This window comes from Marmota flaviventris, chromosome 13, assembly GCF_047511675.1.
Source record: "Marmota flaviventris isolate mMarFla1 chromosome 13, mMarFla1.hap1, whole genome shotgun sequence".
Classification (NCBI taxonomy): domain Eukaryota; kingdom Metazoa; phylum Chordata; class Mammalia; order Rodentia; family Sciuridae; genus Marmota; species Marmota flaviventris.
The window spans coordinates 68,275,851-68,295,942 of NC_092510.1; the positions used below are offsets into that span (position 1 = coordinate 68,275,851).

A 20,092-nucleotide genomic window follows, 5' to 3' on the forward strand; every position below is an offset into this window, starting at 1 on the left:
ATTACCACTGCGCCAGACTAAAATCAGTAATTTTCTACTATTTCATCAAGTATATATGTGTGTATGTACATATATATTGTATTATTTTTATATTGATATTAAATCCAGGACCACTTTACCACTGAACTATATATATCTCCAGTCCTTTATTTTTATTTTGAGACAGGGTCTAAATTGTCAAGCCTGGCCTCTCCTGGCTTCATCGAGAAATCAACAATATTCTTAAGTGAAGCTGGCTTTTCTTCCCTCCTTCCTTCTTTCTCCTTCCTTCCTTTCTTCTTTCCTTCCTGGCCTCTCCTGGCTTCATCAAGAAATCAAGGATATTCTTAAGTGAAGCTGGCTTTTCTCCCTCCCTCCCTCCCTTCCTACCTTCCTTCCCTCCTTTCCTCCCTCCCTTCTTCCCTTCTTCCCTCTCTCCTTCCTTCCCTCCCTCCTTCCCTCCTTCCTTCTTTCCTTCCTTCCTTCCTTGTTTTGGTACCAGGGATCAAACCAAGGGGTACTTAAACACTGAACCACCCAGGGGTGCTTAACCACTTAGCCACATCCCCAGCTTTTTATATTTTGTTTAGAGACAGGGTCTTGCTGAGTTGCTCAGGGTCTCGCCAAGTTGCTGAGGCTGGCTCTGAACTTGAGATCCTCCTGCCTCAGCCTCCCAGGACGCTGGAATTACAGGGATCACTGTGCCTGGCCTATTTCTTAAATTGCTAATGCATGGTGCTGAAAAATACAACTATTAGTACAGTTTTGGGCACTGCCTTGATTTGTGCTAAGATATTTTTTACCTTGTCAGTGCAAATGTTGACAATGTGACAAAGAAAATTTATATTATTATTATGAAAATAATTTTGACTTCTGGACCCTAAAAGGGTCTTAGGGATCCCCAGTGGTCTGAGGGCCATATTTGAAGACCTGCTGTTCTAATGGATATTAGAGCCTCTCCCCAGAAGTCTCCTAGGCTATCACCAGTGATAGGAACGTGAGTGGACACAGTTCCTGAGGACATGACAGGGAAGTAGCACCAGGAGTAAGCAGTTGTTCTGGTTCATAGCTGTAGTTCAGATTCTTGGATTGTTACTTGTCAGGGAGGTTGTAGAAGGATTTGATCTCCAAGGTCCTTAACTCACGATGCTGTGACACTGAATCTGGGGTTCAGGGACCACAGCAGTATGTACTGGAATTGCCAGTCTGTGCGTCAGAGAAGTGATAATGCATCTCAGTTTTCCAGGGCTTAGCATGGGCATGGCTTAGTAAATATTGAATGAATGAATCACAGGTGACATGGGTGTCAGTAGGAAGTTGGACTGCCCTGAGGAGGGCAAAGTATTTGCATCCACTTTAAACTTACTCTAATGCAGGGGAGTAGATGGTATTAGGCTATGTTTGTGTTCTATTTTGAGGGAGAAATATTGTGGAAACAATATGCCTGGCAGTGGGATTGGCTAAAAATCATGCATGAAAATAGTGGCTAACCAAGAGGATTGCCAGAGGGCCCATGCAGTGTGGGCCCAGGGGTGTGAATGTACAAGGAAGTGGAATCATGGAAGCACACATCATTTACCTCCTTGACATGTCTCCTCATGGAACCTTCAGATGAGGCAAGCAGCTGGAGCAGGGCGACCACAATTAACTGGCCACTAGGGGTGCTGTTCCCCTCCAACTAGAAAAGTCTCACACCTGGGCCAAGTTCCACCCTCTTTCCTTTTAGCATGATTCTATACTGGAATAATCTCCCCATCCCACTTAATAGTTGTAGCACCCCAGACAGCCTCAGGTTTTAACCAATTCTGTAACCACAGTTCTTCTAGGCTCAGACACACATTTTATAGGCTGCTTATTTTTAGCAAAGATGCTTTGAAAATTCAAATTTGGTGAGGGATTAGACCTGTCATATACTCTTTAAGTAGTTACGAAGAACAAAGTATCCTGGTAGCCACAAAGAGCAATGGCAGCTGTTATCCCAGTGACAGAAGACAACACTTTGGTGAAGCTCAGGCACTGGCCAATGAAATGGAGACAACAGGAATGTGACTTCTCAGGCACAGCTTCCTAACTAGGATGACTTTAGGGATTTGAGTGCAAAAAGGAGGAAGAGGTCTGAGGGGGCAGATGCTCCTGTCTCTCCCAACTCCTACTTTGATCCAGATCAAGCTGGGTGACAGAACTCAGTCCCTTGCTCTTCCCTGCTGTCCAGGAATAAATGTTGTATCTCTTCAAGAAGCCAAGCAGGATTTGTAGGTAGAATATCTTTATTGGAGCATGATCTGTTGGGGGCTAACAACCCTGTAGCCCCATAGGTGGCTGGGGTTGGGGATAGATAGTATCAAAAAAGATGAGCCGAGCTGATGAGGCCGTGGGGACTGGCTGGAAGCTGCTGGCAGGGTGGAACGGGCTGGAGCCCTGGCAGGTTCAGACTGAGGTACAGCAGCGTTAATAATACTCTTGGAGCGTTAATACGCTGGGAAGGGGTAGGCACTTAGGGGCCCCAGGGCATGAAGGCACTTGGAATCAGGGTAGGGGCAGGGGATGTGCAGTGGGACTGGGCAGGGCCAGGCCCGGGGTTTGGCAGGCACTTTGGGGAGTGCTGGGGTTGGGCAGGTTGGGCCCTGACAGCCCGAAGGCTTTGGTAGTGGCAGGCACAGTCTCTGGGCTGGGTCTGCATAAATAGAAGTGGCATCCCTAATGCTCATCTCGAAGCTCTGAAGGTAGGAACTTGTACTGCTGCTGCCGGATCTGGGCCAGCTTCTTCCGAGCCTCCTCCAGCTCTCTTTCCTTCCGGAGCATCTCTTCTTGCGCTGCAATGATCTGAGGGACACAAGGCCAAGATCGGTTTGGTCAGTATTTTCATTAGGGGCAGAGCATGGGTGGGGTAGTGTGAGCAACAGAACTACCCTCCTGCCTGAGAGTGGCTCACCTGGGCAATGCCCCCAACCATCTTCTCCTTTACCACCACCGTCTCATTCTCCTGGTCTTCAAAGGCTGCAGCCTTTTGGGCTGCCTTCACCAGATTATCTGAGGCTCGCTTCACTGCATTGCCTGCAGCCTGAGCATGGAGAAAGCAGCATGAGTTAGAACTCAGTTAGGAGCCCAGCTGAGAGTCCTAATTTCCTCATAGAAATGTACATCTCAGCAGCCCCAAGATGGCAGCCACCATGAAGAAGGCAGCTGCAGAAGATATCAATGTTACTTTTGAAGATCAGCAAAAGATAAACAAATTTACCTGGAATACAAATAGAATACAAAAAGCTAAAGGATGAAATAGAAGTAAAAAAGAAACAACTCCAAAATTTAGAAGATACCTGTGATGACATCTGAGAGACACAGGGCCAAGATGTTTGCAGATGATGACTGTTTAATGATACCTTATCAAACTGGGGATGTTTTCATTAGCCATCATCAAGAGGAAACACAGGAAATGTTAGAGGAAGCAAAGAAAAATTTGCAAGAAGAACTTGATGCCTTAGAATCCAGAGCGGAATCAATTCAATGGGTGTTAGCAGATTTGAAAGTTCAGTTATATGCAAAATTTGGCAGCAACATAAATCTTGAAGCTGATGAAAGTTAATATTTTATAATACTCTTTTTAAACTTTTCATTTATTTAATGGAAACTTGCCTATTTTCACATGTTGTGCTTATTTATTTTATATACTTGAAAATGTATTTTGCATAACTGTTATATTAAGCTTAGGGGCTTTATATCATGTTATTAAAATCAGTTAAGGGCTGGGGATATAGCTCAGTTGGTAGAGTGCTTGCCTTGCATGCACAAGGCCCTGGGTTCGATCCCTAGCACCAAAAAAAAAAAAAAAAAAGAAATGTATGTCTCAGCATCTCAGGAGTGACAGTTGGATGAAGTATAACCCAAGGGACAATGGGATGGTCAGAATTCCTCACCTGAAGCCGCTTCATTGCCTCAGAGTCCTGGTCAGCCTTGACCTTGCAGGCCACGAGGAGTTGGGCTGTGGAGGCTGCTACCTGTTTGGCAGAGGAGATGAGCTTCTCCTGGCTGGCATGGCCTTGGACAGCTGCATTGGCTGCCTCGCACAGATTGTTGGTGGCTGCTGCCACCATCCGGGCCTACAGCAGGGAGAGTTAGATGAAAATATGCCTCTTGCCCTGGTCCATCCCTCCTCCAGCCTTTTATGCCTCCCCAACTTGAGACCCAGAATGTGTAGTATACTCACAGCAGAAATAAGACCCTGGGACCACTGCCCATCGTCCAGTGCATTGGCTGGAATGGCGCCCACCTGTGGAGGAAGAAGGAGAGCCCGTTAGACCTGTGCTCTCCTTATGTCAATCCTCTCAGGTAAGAATATGGTGTGAATAACAAAGCTGTCTCCCTGCTCTCATTATTATTATTTGTGGTACCAAGGGTACCAAGGATTTAACCAAAGGGCCTTCTACTACTGAGCCAGCTATTTATTTATTTATTTGATACTAGGAATCAAATGCAGGGGCACTCAACTGAGCCACATCCCCAGCCCTATTTTTTTTTTTAGCTGTAGAGGGACACAATACCTTTATTATTTATTTATTTATTTTTATGTGGTGGTGCTGAGGATTGAACCCAGTGCCCTCACATGTGCTAGGCAAGCACTCTATCACTGAGCTACAGCCCCAACCCCTCCCAGCCCTATTTTGTTTTTTGGGGGGATTTTTTTTTTTGGTACCAGGGATTGAACGCAGGGGCACTCAACCACTGAGCCATATTCCCCAGGCCCATTTTGTATTTTATTTAGAGAGAGGGTCTCACCGAGAAGTTTAGCACCTTGCTGTTGCTGAGGCTGGCTTTGATTTTGCTATCCTCCTGCTTCACCCTCCAGATCTGCTGGACTTTTTATTTTTTATTTTCAGACAGGGTCTCCCTAAATTGCTCAGGCCTTGAAATTACGATTCTCCCACCTCAGTCTCCCAAACAGCCTGGATTCTAGGTGTGTACCACTGCACCTGGATTCTGGGTATTAATATTTTAAGTATTTACCTTTCCTTGGGCAACCAGTTCTCTCTGGGCAGCTGATGCGGCCTTTACCAGTGCACTGGTGGCTGCTGCGATGGACTTGGCAGCTTCTAATATCTGTTCCTCAAAGTTCAAGGACTCATCTGCCTCCTGCAACAAAGACATACAAATTGCAGGGAGAGATAAAAATTCAGGAGACCAAAGGTGGGGACCTTCTGCCATTGGAGGGGTGCGGGGAGGGGAAAGCACTGACCTTGGGTTTGGCCCGGGGCTTCAGCTGCTCTAGCTTTTTGGCTGCAGCCTCAATGGCAGCTGCCGCTCCCAGAAGCTCATTTTCAGCAATGACTGTGGGGTCCTCAGGGTCCACCCACTCTGTTCCTGATGGGATGAAGGGGAAAGGAGGAGGCTAAGGTAGAGCAGGGGGGTCAGAAGCACTGGAAAATTTGGTTAGTACCACTAGGTCCTGGCACCTGTGGGGACTATGTTAGCTCAGAGATATCTAACCAGGAAGCAGAGATCACACCATTGTAAGGCTTTTCCTTCCCTCCCAGTCCCTGGTCACTTCTCACCCTTCATGGCCTCAGCAGCCTGTATGAGCTCAGTGACTGAACCAGCCACCCGTTTTGAGTGTCCTGTCAATTGCTGCTTCAGTTCTGGGTTTGGCTTCTGCAAGGTCTGGGGGGGCAGGAAACAAAAAGTATAACATCTTAGATTCCACTCTGATCTATGAAGCAGTGCAGACCATGCCACCACCCCATCCCTAACCACTCCACAGCACAGCCCTCAAACATCATGCTGCCTATCCAAGTATACTCCGTGTATCATGCTGCACACATGGTGAGGAGCAGGGCTTTGTCACTCACCGGCTGACAAGGAGCAGCAAGCAGAATGATGAAATAAAAAGACAGATGATGAAGGTGCGAAAAGACAAGAGGAAGAAGAGGAAGTAAGAGGGAGAAACAAAGACAATAAGAATGATAGGGCCCCAGAGAAAGGGAGTTTTGGAAACAAGAATGGATTTGGGAAATACATGGCAGGGTATGGAGGGAATTTAAAAAAAAAATAAGAGTTGGGTTTGAGCCTTGTGGGAAGAAGACTATGTATTCAGGGAGGCTGGGATGATGAGCAAACAATGCCCTCCTTACCAGCAGCACATGGTCCAGCAATTCCAGGTAGCCATTGGCACATTCTCGGCCATAGTGCAGGGCCCGAAGCCGTACATCAGGGGCTACTTCTGGGTGATAAGCTGCTTCCTGTCCCCAGAGTAATATATTAGCTTTAGGATTCCATAGACCTCCAGGCCTCCCAAGTCCCTGCAGTTTCATGGCCCTCATATTCTTCCCCAAGGCTACCTCACTATTAGCATTCCTACCTTGCAAGCCCGAAGCATATCTGCAATAGCACGACGGCTCAGATTGGCTGTGGCAATGACATCTTCCTGGCGACAAGAATTGCCAGCAGCAACAGCTTTGGCTGTTGCCATGGTAATACCCTTGGTCATTCTGATGAAATCTTCTGGGGTAGAGGTCTTGGCAGGTGGCTCTGGGGAACAGAAAACCTGTTGGAGCAGAATAAGAAGAAAGATTTTACAGTGACTGAGACTGTAAGACAATGTCATACTCTATGCTCATGTGATTTGCTCAATCATCTGTGATTGTTCAGCAAACATTCCTTGAGTATTTATTGGAGGTTAAGTCCTTGTGGACATTTGTACATAGCTAATGGAATTGAAGGCAGCTGATTGATGTTTCTACTGAAACATGACTGGGGGAGAGTTTGTTTGAAATGAAAATAGAGGCTTCTGGCTGGGGATGTAGCTCAGTGGAAAAGCACGTGCTTAGCATCTACAAGGCTCTGGGTACAACTCCTAGCACTGAAAAAACAAAGAAAGAAAAAAAAAAGTCAGAGCAAAGCAAGTAGAAAAGCCTACAGCTGGCAACAGCCTGGCATGCTCTTAGAAATGATAAGAGTCCAGAGGAATAGGGGCACAGAAAGCAGAAGAGTGGGATGTTGGCAGAGGCCCAACAGTAGTGGGTTTTAAGCAGTGAAGTAACATTTATGCTCAGGATTGAACCCAGGATCTCAAGCATGCTAGGCAAGCACTCTACCATTAAGCTCTATCACCAGCCCTAATTTAAAAATTTAAAAGATAATTTGGGCTACTATAGAAAGAATAGATTGGAGGGGCAAGTGCTGAAATGTAGAGATCAGATAGATACTATTGCATGAATTCGGCTAAGGACTGTTGATGATCTGGACAAGGCAGTGGTGGTAGAAGAGATGGGGAAGAGACAAAGTGAGATCTATCTGGAGGGAGAACTAACAAGAATTGCTAAGGAGAATGAAAGATTTTTAGATGTTAAAGCTGGGTTTCTAGCTTTAGAAAATGAGTTATTCAAAATTTCCATTTACTGGGATGGAGAAGACTAGGAAAGGACTAGGTTTGGAAGGCAGAAAGTTGAGAGTTTCAATTTGGATATCTGGTGAAAACAGAGCATCAGAAAGATGAGGAGAGAGGAAAGTGGTAGAGGCTGAAAGCAGGGAGAAGACTGGTACAACAGGCAAAGTGAAGGAGAGAAAATAAAAGTCTGAACAAGAGGGCAGACAATGGGGCTAGAGGGGAGGAATGAAAGGAAAAGGGCATGAAAGCAGTGCTGGTGCATACCTACAATCCCAGTGACTAGAGAGGCACAGGCAGGAGGATCAAGTTCAAAGCCAGCCTCAACAACTTGATAATATCAAGACCTTGTTTCAAAATAAAAATTAAAAGGACTAGGGATTGGGCTGAGGTTGTGGCTCAGTGCTCACCTAGCATGTGCGAGGCCCTGGGTTTGATCCTCAGCACCACATAAAAATAAATAAAATAAAGGTATTGTGTCCAACTACAACTAATATATATGTATTTGTTTATATAGCTAGGGATTTAGCTCAGTGATAAAGTACCCCTGAATTCTATCCCCAGTATTGCAGGGGGATGGTGGTAGAGAAAGTTAGAAAGGAAAAGGGACTAGAGAAGAGGAGTGGAAGGGTTTTGCAATGGCTTGGATGTGGTGAATAAGTTGGAAATCAAGGATGTTTGAGAACTCTTCATGATTTCAGGTTATGACCACTGTTTATAGAGGTGGCCTTGAGGCAGAACTGCATGGAGGCGGGCTGGGGATGTGGCTCAAGCGGTAGCGCGCTCGCCTGGCATGCGTGCGGCCCGGGTTCGATTCTCAGCACCACATAAAAAAATAAAGTAAAGATGTGTGTCCCCTGAAAACTAAAAAGAATAAATATTAAAAAATAAAAAAAATAAAAAAGAACTGCATGGAGGCACTGCATCTAGGTGGTGATATCAAACAGATAGTTGAGATGAACAAAGAACAGGAAGTCAGCTTAAAGAATGAAAATGAAAGTGATTAAACTCACCCAAGATTGGAATAGAGAAAAAAGGCTATTTTTACAATTCTGGAAAGGCCTCTGCATTTACTAGGTTGAAGGTGATCTAATGATGGCTACTAAAATGACGTTTAAGCAGCAAGAGAAAAGCCAGTATCAAGAAAGCCAAAAGCAGAGAGAATTTCAAAGAGATGTTTATTAACAGAGTCAAACGCTATGGAAATGTTTGAAGAGAATAAAGATCAAAAAGAGATCACTGAATGTAGCAACTAAGAGGCCTGTGGAGAATGGAGAAAATGGGAAGATGGTGGTGAAAGCAAATAGCTATCAAATGCTAAGGAATCAATAAGAAGGGAAAGACACACAAGAAGTTTGGCAATAAGAATGTGTTTAACTGTATTTGTGAATGTGAGGTACGTGTTTACAATCTATCATGTTCCCTCTCTCTGACCCTAGTTTGTGATGCCCAGACTTCTTGTGCTTACCGCCAGTTCCTGCCGTATGTGTTCTGTAGTTGCCTCCAGGGCCCGGGTGCCTTTGGTGGCTTCGTCTTCCACAGCTTTCACTGTCTTGAGCAGTGATGTCACATTGGTCACCATCACCTAACAGCATCAAAGAGTGGGGGGAGGGGATCACTTTAAAATAACAGGAAGAAGTGCATTAATCACCCCCATCCTGATAGTGCTCCTCATTCCCTTCAACCTTGGCAGAATTCTTCAGCTGCCACACTGCAGGGTCATCCCCAACTTTGCCAGCTGCAGCCTTTGTTGCACTGATGAGGTCTCCTAGGGCCTTGGCTACATCCTTCACTGCATTGATCAGCACCACCTGTGTATAAGAGAGGTGGCTCTGGTCTATGGGAGAAGGAAGAGGAGCAGGAAGTAGTTCCAGCCAGAATTAGGGATATCAGGTGTATAGATACCTGGGTCTCAGGGTCCTCGGCTCCCAAGCTGGCTGCACCAAGCTTGACCACATCAGCAAGGCGGGTGATGGTGGCAACAGAAGACTGGGCAGCCTGTGCCAACTTTTCCTGGCTCCCAGCTGCATTCTGCACCAGGACCTTGGTATCCTCCACCAGCACCTTTGCAGTCTTCAGAATGCCCTCCCTGAGGAAGGGTCCAGCCTAGTCAGCTCTTCTCAGATCTGACTGCCCACTTGAGCTGACCCAGAGTTCCCAGACTAGGTTTTTCCCCAAACAAGCTAATGATATCCTGCCTTTTTCTGGCCCTATGTCCCAACCTGGGTGCTTCCCTCAGGCCAGTTCCCTCCTCACCGATGGTCAGCAAAAGTTTCAGCACCCTCACGGTTGAGCGTGCCAGCAGTAGCAAACATGATGGTGGTGTCGAGGTCGGCGATAATACCAGACACAGCACTGGCTGCTGTGATGCAGGCCTGGGTGCCACGATTCCCAGCCTGGAGTGCAGCCAGGACATGGGAGACCTGGGATAGGGAAAGTTACATGGTGCCATGTATAAGGGAAAGGTCATCCACGCTTGGAAGAAGAAACAAAAGGAAAGGGCTGGGAAGGCCAGAGGAGTGTGGAAAAGACTTCAGGTTGGGGAGCCAGCCCTGCAGCCCATGGTCACCTTCTCAGACACTCTCCGGGCACACTCGATGAGTTCTTTCTTGGTGTAGGCATCACTGGGGCTGCACTGCAGGGCACCTGCCTTGGTGACCAGAGCAGCACAGCCATGGCCCAGCTCCTGTACTCGGTGCTTGATGTGGGCACCTATCTGTGAGCAGGGGGAAAGATGGATTTTACAAGGGGCACTCAGGGCACCTCCACAGTATTTAGAAGAGTAACCAAGGATATTAGGATCACTGACAAATGGAATTGTGGAGAAAAGCTGCCAGCACACTCTTCTGGTTTCATGTCCTTTAAGCGGAGGTCACCTCATACACATGGAAAACAATAGCATGTAGGCACCAACTGGTGAGGTTGTGTTAAGCACAGTGAGGAGGAGGAGAGAAGCACTTTGTACTTGAGGGGTTGGACCAGAGGGCTGTGGATTACAATTTGGCCTGTATGGGACTGCAGTAGGTTTGGGGTTGGGGATTAGGTTGTGTCCGGCTAAGATCCAATTACTTGCTTTCTTGGAAAGCCAGGAGCTTAGGGAAGGATGAGCGCCATGAGTTTACAACAAGGAAGAGCTAAGAAGGGATAGTGCCAGTATAGACTTGTAGAAGAGAAGCAGAGGGTTGGCAGAGGCAAGAGAGGCAGGGCTGAGAAGTCCTTAGAACTTGAGCTATCTCCCTTATCCTTGTGACTGAAGGCTTTGATCTCCTCTGTCCCTATGTAGAGCCCTGATCACTCTTTAGTAGAGGGGCCCTGAGGGCATGTTCCCTTTTCTGCCAGATTAGATAAAGTCAGAGGGACAACCCTAGAGGCTGACAGATGGGAACAAAGGGCATGCCCCAGGGATTTCCTGTGAGGGGGTCAGGGAAGGTCAGGGCTGCCTCCACCTTTACCTCTTCATTTTCAGCAGCCACAGCTGCAGGCTTGGCCTCCAAGGCCAGCCGGCCATAGTCACTGGTCAGCTGGTTGGCGAGAGGGCCTAGCTCCTCAGGACTGGTGTTTGACTTGGTTACCTAATGATAACAGAAAAAGTCATGTTCTATCCAAACTCAACTCTCCAAGGGCAGTCCATTTACAATCTCCTAAACTCACCATCTCCTGAACAGTGACTGCAATGGCCTTGGCTGTCCGCACCATAGTTGTTTGGTAATCCACAAAGGAACCTTCTGGTTCACCCATTGGTCCTTCATCTAGCTGAGTGGGGGGAGTGGGGCAAGGAGGAAGACCATCAGGGTCTCTGGCACTGCTCAAGGCCCCAGGCCAGGATAACCTCCATACCCACAGGGACCCAGGAGTCTAACCTGGTTGATGGCCTGAGTGATGGAGTCCACCATGCCGCCAACAACCCCTGCAGCACTGGCTGCCTCATTCAGGGTGGTTGTTAGGTCCTCTACAGCCTCTGTCATCATCTGCACAGCTTCCTCCAGGGCTTCCTGGGTGTGAGCTGCTTGCTGTGGGGCACAGTGAGTTAGTGGAAGGGAACCCTGTTATTCCTGCTCCTCCCACTCTCCCTCCCCCTCACTACCTTGGGGTTACCACCAGCCTCCTTGGCAGTGTACAGCAACTGCAGGGCAGACTCTGCCAAGGTTTTAGTCTGGTCCAGAAGCGCCATCTGCTGCGGGTGGCTCAGAGTCTTGGAGGCAGCACCCACTGCAGCCAGGGTGAGTGGCTCAAAGTATTGGGCCATCTGGGACACCTGAGGCAAGGGGTTAGAATGGGGTCAAGTACTCTCTCTCACCTTCCCCCACCAGGACTCCTCACAGATCTTCCTAGGTACCTTGTGTCCCAGCTGGGAGGCTTCAGCTCTGGCCGCACTGGCCAGTGGCTCGATGAGATGGGATATCTCCTGCACTGCAGTGAGCATCTGGGTGTGCAAGGCCTGGGGAAGCAAGTGTATATCAACTCTGATTGTGACCTGTAGTAGGATCCTGTGGTGCACAGAACCCTACTCTTCCAACTTTTTTTTTTTTTTTTTGGTACCAGGGATTGAACCCAAGGGTACTTAACCACAGAACCACAACCCCAACCCTTTTTAAAATTTTTTATTTTGATAGGATCTTGCTAAGTTGCTTAGGGTTTAGATAAGCCACTGAGGCTGGCCTTGAACTTGGTGATCCTCCTGTCTCAGCCTTCCGAGTTGCTGGGGTTATAGGTGTGAACCACCATGCTTGGCTTCCAACATTTTTTTGTGGTGCTGGAGGCTGAACTCAGGGCATTATGCACAATAAGCACACACTCGACCCCTGAGCTACGCCCCTGCCCCAATCTTCTTCCCATACAGAACTTCCTAATCCTGCTGGACCTGTTTCAGCTCTTTGATGTCTTTGTGAAGCCCAATCTCTGATTCCCTATCTTCCTGGAGTCTGATGTCTTCCTTTTCATGTAAACTTTCCCCTTACCTCTTGAGAGATTCCTTCACGGGGAGCAAGCTGCTGGCTGACTGCAGCAAGGGAAGCCTGGTCTAAGTCCCGTAGACAGCTGTTCAGAGCTGCAATGGCTGTCTCACATTCCAGCTGCCCTGGGGCCTTGTCCCTGTAGATGCATCACAGGTTCCATACCAAGAACATCTCCTTTAAACAGGGCTAGTCTATCTCCTCCATGAATTCCCCAAATTTGGAGTAAAAAGGTGTCATTCAACCCTACTCCATCTAACTGTATCTAAGTGCCCACTTTCTCCATTCTGCCATGTTTGTCCCCCAGCCGCACCAGTTCTGCACCTCACAGTACCTCATGCTTGTAATGAGCTTCTTGATGGAGTCTGAGACAGTTCGGGAGTGGCCGGCCAGCACTGACCAGCGTGGGGGGTCCCGAGGATTGACTGCAAGGGCCCGGGCTGTCTGGATGAGTCCCCCAGCACTCTCCAACATTGTCTTGGCAGAGATCACAATGGGCTCCATGGCAGCCCGGCCCTAGGGAGAGGGGAGCAGAGAGGTTGGTCTCACAGTACCCCAGAAGATGAGGTGACATGTTAGGTCTGTCAGTTCTCTCTTCACTTTGTCTCACCTCAGGGCTGATCTGGGCAGGGATGCTGGAGAACTCAGGGTTTGATGCAAAGGCACTCAGATTGTCCACAGCCTCCAGCAGAGGGGCTGTTGCTGCCCTACACTGGGCACGGTTCTCTTCTGTAAAGGCCCCATCTAATGCCTGGAAATGACAGGAAGGTCCTGAGGATTCAGCTTGTAGACATAGAAAGTGAAGCCCATACCTCCCTCCAAAGCTTAAAATATTAGGAGACTGGCAGTAGCCACTGGAATAGGAAAGGGCTTAGGCTTAGTTAGAGGATCTGGCAGAAGGCCTCAGAGAATGAGTGGGAGACTGAGGGGGAGAAACCAGGGCAGATCAGGGAGATGATGAAATTCAATCACTGGAAACCTTGATGGTCTTGACAAGATTGGCTGTGCTATTGGCCACCTCCTTGGCTGATTGTACAAACTGGCGTTTGGCAGTAGGATTGGCTGTACGGGCAGAAGCCAGGCGGCAGCTGTTACACAGCGCAGAGGTGTGTTTGGCCACAATAGTGGCTGCAGAGAGCACCTGAGAAGACAGAGATATGGAAAACTCATGACAAGGGCAGGAAAGTAGTGCACATACCCAAGGAGAAGCCATTTTAAGGTTGGAGGATGGAGAACAATGTTCTTGGATGTCTAAATAGGAAAGACACAGTCACCAGATAAGTCAAGATTGGAAACAGAGATACCTAAAGATGAATTGAGGCAGTAGGGAGGAGAAGATGAAAGACAGATACATTAACGGAGAAACACCAAAATAGGGCAACTGGGAGAATAATCTCAATCATCTGTAAGGAAGTTGTGAATTTAGCTAGAAGAATGATGAGAAATATGACAGAAGACATTACCCAAGGAGAAGCTCTGTGTGGAAGGTTAGAGATGGGTCCCTCCCCTCTCCTCCCCACATATGCTTCCTCTCCCTCTCTCCCCTTGAAGTCCAGACTGCTCTTTCCAGATTGCCCATGGTACTTGCTCCCTTGTGTTACCTGGGCCTGGGTACAGCCAGGCTCCCCCAAACTCTGACAGGCCATCTGAATTGCTTGGTTTGCCCTGGCAAACTGTGTGGGTTCCACCAGTCCTTGCTGTCCGGCTTGGCTGTTAGGGTCAGAGACGCCAACCAGATATGCTGCCTAAAGAGAAAAGGGGTGGGGGTGAGGAATAAAGATTGCAGGTCAGAAATGATTAGTGAAAGTAGGGACAGAAAGAAAGAGGAGTAAGTTTAGAGAATAGGGTTTATTTTTCTGAGTTCTACATAAGTGGAAACACCAAACTCCTATTTTGTTAAATATTTTTAAAAATTTCAGAAGATTAAAAAAGTAATTAAAAAAAAAAAAAGCTAACAATAGCCAGGCACTGTGGTGCATGCCTGTAATCCCAGTGGCTCTGGAGGCTGAGGCAGGAGGACCACAAGTCCAAAGCCAGCCTCAGCAAAAGTGAGGTGCTTACAACTCAGTGAGACCCTGTCTCTAAATAAAATACAAAATAGGGCTGGGGATGTGGCTCAGTGGTCAAGGGCCCCTGAGTTTAATCCCCAATGCCAAAAAAAAAAAAGCCAACAACAAAAAACACATACAAAGGATTTTAATGAATATCTATTTAGAGGTGTGTGTATGTATGTGTGTGTTGGGCCCTATAGTGAAAAGTATAGCTTACTGTGAGTAATGGTGAAAAAGTTTCTCTCTCTCATCCCCCAACCCCACACATATAGGCAAAGTCTCTTTAAAGACAAAACTATGAAGGTTGTTAAGTTAATTAACACTGATGGCATCTCTAAGCTTCAGATATTTGAAAAACAGGAAGGGATGGGGATATACTGGATATAAAAAAGTTTTTTTGATTTATACCTCCATCAGTACATGAAAGCTTTGCTTTTTCCTGTTTATGTTTATCAGAAAGAAATGAAGAAACAAAAACAAAAAGATTTTCAAAAGCTCAGATACACAGAGCTGGGTATCCAAAATAATAGGACAATGGGAGGTGGAGTTTGGGGGAGTAGATGGTGGGCTTGCAGGGAGACACAAGTCTAAGAAGGACTCTCCAGCTAGTTTAAGGGTCAATGCATTAAAGTAAAACACTCTCCAAGCTACTAGGGAGTTTTATACTTGATAATGTAGAAAATGATAGTTAAGTGGTAACTCAAGTGACTAGAGATGTTGTTTCTGATACTATTTTAATAAAAAAAGACTTCACTTGGGCAGAGAGTGTGGTTCAGTGGTATAGCACTTGCTAGCATTCACGAGGCCCTGGCTGTAATCTCTAGCCTCCCCCCCCCCCCCCCCCACACTAATAATAAGCAAAACAAAACAACAAAGCAACCTCACAGATGGACAGTGTGATCATAACTACAGCTCAAGGTTTACAGCAATCAGAATTGTTGCTATTCAACAATTGCTGTCGAGTATCTCCCCTTCAGGAGGGGGAAGCCCAGATTTCTTTTTTCTTTTCTTTTCTTTTCTTTCTTTCTTCTTTAATATTTTAAAAATATATTTTAGTTGTTGATAGACCTTTATCTTATTTATTTATATGTGGTGTTGAGAAATGAACCCAGTGGGAAACTCAGATTTTAAAGAGTTGGCTTTGTAGACACAAACTTCTTGATTTATGTACATGTGAGGGGAGATGGGGCAAGGAAAGCAGGAATTATTCCCAGAACCTGTTTCAGGGAAATAACCTGTGCAGCTGCTTCAGTGAAGCCACAGAGGGCCTTGGAAGCTGTGGCAATGGCCTCCCCAAATTCTGGCAGGTTTCCATTCTTGGCATTTTGGGAGATGCCAGTCATGGCCTCACCCAGCACCTGAGGAACAGAGAATATGAGAGTTAGATGGTGTCATCTGAGCACTAAGGGCAGCATCTAGTTGGTACCATCTTCCTAGCCTCGTTCCTCCTGGGCTCCCAGCTGCATTTACCTTTGAGTTCTCCATGACACTGTCCAGGCAGCCAAAGTAGGACATATCATTGATGGGCTGGACTGGATTCTCCAGAAGTTCGCGGACTGTCTGTGTGAGTGGAAGGAGATAGGAAATACAAGACACCTCCCTCAGCCCCAAACCCAGAGCACCCTCCTTGAGCCTCTAACCCTAGCCAAGTGCTCACCTCCAATTCCCTCAGGGCGTTATCACACTCCTTCTGGCCTGGTGCCTGCTGAGTGCACATGGTGATGAGCTGGTTGATGCTATCAGTCACTGCCCTTGGGGGACAGAAAATTGAGTAAATAGGTTAATGGGTGAATAGGTGATCATTCCTGGGTCCTTTGTACACATGGGAAGTCTCTATTTCTCCCTTTTTCCTTATTGTTCCTAAGCTGGGGACCTCACATGAAATGCCTCCTCCCTAGTTTCTCTCACATGCCCTAGGGTTGGGCTTCCCAGTGCTGACTTACCTGGCAGCTGTAGCCAGCTGACTCTTGAGGTTGGGGGCAGCAGGGTCTGTGGACAGGGCCTTAGCAGCCAGAAGAAGTTTACTTGAAGACATGGAGATGCCCTTCAAGTTGGATACAACTTGGGCCCGGTCCTCCTGGCTCTGTTAAAGGTGAGAAGGTCATATGTTCTCCAGTCCCATCTTATTTGTCTCTAAAAAAAATCTTTTCTAGACATTCAGGCACTGCTAGAGAGTGGGGTAAGGAGGGAGCCAGGAGCACATCTAGTCTCTGTGGTCACCCAAGTCCTCCTAAGTGGCCCCCAAAGGAGACCATGTAACTAGACCCTGCTTTCATACCGGGGCCTGTCCTGCCATTTCCACGCCAGCTTCTAGGAAGGTACTGAAGTCCTGTCCAAATCGACCTGAAGCTCGAGCCAGGTCCTGAGGGGTTCCCCGGGAGGCCTGCACCAGTTCTGTGGCTGCCTGATTCAGCCCAGCAGCAGCTTCATTCAACCGGCTCTGAGCTTCTTGAAATGTCCCAGTGCTGGGAGGAAGCTGCAGGGTTAGAGAAGAATGGAATGGTGTGGGAAAGGAGGGTTGGGAGGGTAGGCACAAAACCTGAGGGGAAAAAAGGGGGAGAGATCTGGGCAGTCAGAATCAAAAAAGTCTATCAGTAAGAAGGGAAGGCTTAGAATATTCTTGACTCTTCTGTTCTCCTACACTTTGGTCCCCTTACCGAGTCACTCAGGAGTCGCTTGCTGGCATCTCCAACTGCTCTCAGGGCATTATCCACATCTCGTTGGCCGGGCAGGCAGCTGACACAGCGGTTTAGTGCCTGGGTCACTGCTTTAGCTACCTGAAGTGGAAAGGAAATAAGGTTGCCAAAGTGGGAAAAATCTAGGAGTTTTCGTCTTCCCCATTCCTGAGACACAGGAGATAACAAGTGCTCCTGATTCCGAAAGTGGAAAAGGAAAGGGGGTGCTCTAGCTGAACAGGCTGGGGTCAGAGTATCAAGTGAGTGATCAAACTTCCTTAAACTTGATATTTAGCTAGGCCCATGCTTTAGCCTACTGAGATACTTTTTCCAAGATTGGAAGAAAGAAGGATAGAATCCAGGAAAAAGCTCTCATGAGCAGGTCCAAGATATCCCTCCGTCATTGTGCATGAAGTTCTGATGGGGTTGACCTTATTAAGAGAGCGAGTGGCCCTTCCTAAAACCTGACCTGGGCAAGACGCTGCTGGCTCTCAGGATCCCCTGGGTGGCCAGCTGCCTTTTTTGCTTCCTCGATGAGGCTGCTAGCCTTGTCCAGTACATCACTGGCTGTGTCAAGCACAATGGCTTGCACTGTGGGATCTGATGTCAGAGCAGCTACACCCCTAGCAGCCTGGGCCAGTGACCGCAGCCCACCTGCCACATCCCGAGCAGCAATACCTGGGGAAACGAGAGGAGGGAAGGGAAAAACTGCCTTCAATGGAGGGCTCTGATCCCAGTGGTTTCCTCTGTTGGCCCCATCCCTCATCTAGCTCCCATTTCCCCACCTCCCTACCATATGCCCCGTTCCTGGCCCTCTGCCTGCATACCTGCATAATTCTCATTGCCCTGTGCGACCTCCCCCAGCAGCTGGGCAATGGCAGAGCTCACTGCTTTGGTGCTGTTGCCAAGGTCCTGGGCACATTTCTCCATCTACACATGATGGGAGAAATAGGCTCAGGGGAAGGAGGAATGAGGAGAATGCACTTGAGAAGGTACCTGGGTACAGTTTAAATGACAGTTTCGGGCAGCTCTGTAGCACAGCTAGCAAGGAAGACGTTTGGGATTTGAGTAAGAAGATGTTAAGAATACTCATTATCAGGGCTATGGGGGTAGCTCAGTGGTAGAGAGCTTGCTTAGCATGGCTATAAAGGCCTGGGTTCCATCCCCACCACACACACACACAAAAAAAAAAACAAAAAACAAAAAACAAAAAACAAAACAAACAAACAAACAAACAAAAAAAACCTCACCGTCTCCCCAGGTAAGGGTTTAAGCTTGCCATCTCGAGCTGCTGCCTTCACTTCCTGCAGATCTCTCTCTAGATTCTGTACCACACTCAGTGCAGAATCCATCTCCAAAGGCCCACATGCTTCCTGAGCCTGCAATGATAAGAAGGGGTTTGGGGTGTAGGAGGTATGGGTATGTCTCACCGACACCTCAGATTACACACTGTCCCTATAAAAGGTTATACTATACAGATTACCTATTATACCAGGACTCTACCCTCATTTCCCAACAGCCAAAAGTGGCTTTCATACCTTCTGGGCAGCTGTTCGGAGTTCAGCCAGTGCGGTGCCCAGGTTCTTAGCACACTGACTTAGCTGCATGGCTGAAGCCTGGTCCTGAATTGTTGGCACTGAGGCCTTCGCAGCTGCCACCATCTTGCCACCTGGCTGTTAGGGAACAGATGGGCAGATAGGGTGTGCCATCCTCCCTTTGAGCTTGGGTGTAGGGACTAATAATGGTCAGGACATGGTGAGCACTGGAGCTCAGTATTAGCAAACATTTAAATTGTGGGAGAAGTTGGTGCTGGCAAGGTGGGGATGGCCTGGTCTAAGAGGAAGGAGAGGGCGCCTTGCCTGCAGGAAGCTCTGGCTGGCAGCAATGAGGGCTAGCTGAGCGCTGGGGCTGTCAGGTTGTGCTTGGCTCCCTCGGACGCCCTGTACCAGCAGTGGAATCTGTTCTGCCACAGCCTGTAGGTAGAAATGTCATCAGTGCCACCTCCCCACAGACTAGGGAAAGTCCCCTTCTTCTCATCTCATGTGCCTCTTGGAGACTTACCTTGCAGCTCTGCACCAGCAGGGGCTGAGGACCCGCAGAGGCCTTGGGGGTGGAGGCTGCATGTTGGGCTGCAGCAATGGTCTGTGTGGCTGAGGCTGCAGCCTGTTTGGCTGCGTGCTGTGAGGACAGAGCAGTCAGGACAACCCAGGTATTTCCAAATTCAGTCCCAGGTCACCTGGCCCCTGCTATGCCCACAAGGACACACTGACTCTCCTGCACATCCCTCTGGTTCAAGCCTCTCACAGCACCCACACTCTCTTGTTTTTGTTGACTTCTCAGCCTCACCTCCAGGCGTTGTACCAGCTTTTTTTTGATGGCATTCTGTGCAGCTGCATTGGTGGCCATGCGGAGCCCCTCAGCCGCCTCTCGCAGCCGTTGCTGCTGCTCCTCACTGTCAGGGTGGGCAGCTGCCCCCTGAGAAAAGTGGACAGTCATCACCCTGCATCCCTGTGGACCCTCAATATGCTCTGCTATGACCCCTCTAGACTTGATTTGAAATATATTTGTTTTCCTGAGGTCACTTCTGTTTGTCCCACACTGAAAGATAATCACTATTGATAGGAACTGCCTTGGGAAAGTCAACAGGAAGCCTCAGGGGCATATGCATTCCCTCTGGGATGGCAAATCCCTTCTTTAGGTAGAATTATTCCTTCTTTCCCTCATTTCCTGCCCCACTCCCTAAAGCACCCAGAATACTACAGAGAGTGCAGTGAGCAAAGATCCTTGGAAAAGTGAGGACTCAGTTTAGAGTAGGGACCTCATGATTCCTAAGCAGGGAACTGTCTCTCCCTGCAAACCAAAAAGCTCTAGAGCTCAACAGGTCTGGGAATCTTTGGAGCTTCCAAAAGGACACCAAAGGAATTTTGGTCCTCTGTACTCTTATGTCTTAGTGTCCCAATGCCTTGTCTTTGTGCTACTAGTGCCAAGATGCCTGGGACTGAAGGCCCATGCACCTCCACAGGAAAGATCAGGAAGGAGAGGAATCCCAGGCAGGTGGTG

General features: G+C 47.9%; 1 protein-coding gene and 1 pseudogene across 2 annotated transcripts in view; one reads left to right on the top strand and one right to left on the bottom strand.

Moving 5' to 3' along the window:
* Positions 1-2,228: 2,228 nt before the first annotated feature.
* The window catches only part of Tln1 (talin 1), a 33,449-nt gene continuing 15,585 nt past the window's right edge, over positions 2,229-20,092 (bottom strand). For both annotated transcript variants that reach the window (XM_027931116.2, XM_027931118.2), the window contains exons 21-57: positions 19,379-19,507; positions 19,094-19,210; positions 18,892-19,005; positions 18,571-18,705; positions 18,283-18,411; positions 17,860-17,962; positions 17,502-17,710; positions 17,015-17,134; positions 16,636-16,833; positions 16,301-16,440; positions 16,015-16,108; positions 15,828-15,917; positions 15,593-15,715; positions 13,908-14,051; positions 13,286-13,447; positions 12,917-13,057; positions 12,641-12,822; positions 12,313-12,445; positions 11,691-11,792; positions 11,439-11,609; positions 11,215-11,364; positions 11,006-11,107; positions 10,807-10,926; positions 9,924-10,070; positions 9,611-9,777; positions 9,260-9,443; positions 9,040-9,165; positions 8,823-8,939; positions 6,329-6,514; positions 6,102-6,209; positions 5,526-5,631; positions 5,210-5,334; positions 4,981-5,106; positions 4,184-4,246; positions 3,894-4,076; positions 2,912-3,040; positions 2,229-2,802 (exon numbers count right to left, since the gene is read on the bottom strand). In XM_027931116.2, coding sequence (XP_027786917.1) covers positions 2,677-2,802; positions 2,912-3,040; positions 3,894-4,076; positions 4,184-4,246; positions 4,981-5,106; positions 5,210-5,334; positions 5,526-5,631; positions 6,102-6,209; positions 6,329-6,514; positions 8,823-8,939; positions 9,040-9,165; positions 9,260-9,443; positions 9,611-9,777; positions 9,924-10,070; positions 10,807-10,926; positions 11,006-11,107; positions 11,215-11,364; positions 11,439-11,609; positions 11,691-11,792; positions 12,313-12,445; positions 12,641-12,822; positions 12,917-13,057; positions 13,286-13,447; positions 13,908-14,051; positions 15,593-15,715; positions 15,828-15,917; positions 16,015-16,108; positions 16,301-16,440; positions 16,636-16,833; positions 17,015-17,134; positions 17,502-17,710; positions 17,860-17,962; positions 18,283-18,411; positions 18,571-18,705; positions 18,892-19,005; positions 19,094-19,210; positions 19,379-19,507 — 5,001 coding nt within the window. In that variant the 3' untranslated portion in view covers positions 2,229-2,676. The remainder of the gene's footprint in view (positions 2,803-2,911; positions 3,041-3,893; positions 4,077-4,183; positions 4,247-4,980; positions 5,107-5,209; positions 5,335-5,525; positions 5,632-6,101; positions 6,210-6,328; positions 6,515-8,822; positions 8,940-9,039; positions 9,166-9,259; positions 9,444-9,610; positions 9,778-9,923; positions 10,071-10,806; positions 10,927-11,005; positions 11,108-11,214; positions 11,365-11,438; positions 11,610-11,690; positions 11,793-12,312; positions 12,446-12,640; positions 12,823-12,916; positions 13,058-13,285; positions 13,448-13,907; positions 14,052-15,592; positions 15,716-15,827; positions 15,918-16,014; positions 16,109-16,300; positions 16,441-16,635; positions 16,834-17,014; positions 17,135-17,501; positions 17,711-17,859; positions 17,963-18,282; positions 18,412-18,570; positions 18,706-18,891; positions 19,006-19,093; positions 19,211-19,378; positions 19,508-20,092) is intronic.
* Positions 3,129-3,815, top strand: LOC114089305 (prefoldin subunit 4 pseudogene; annotated as a pseudogene).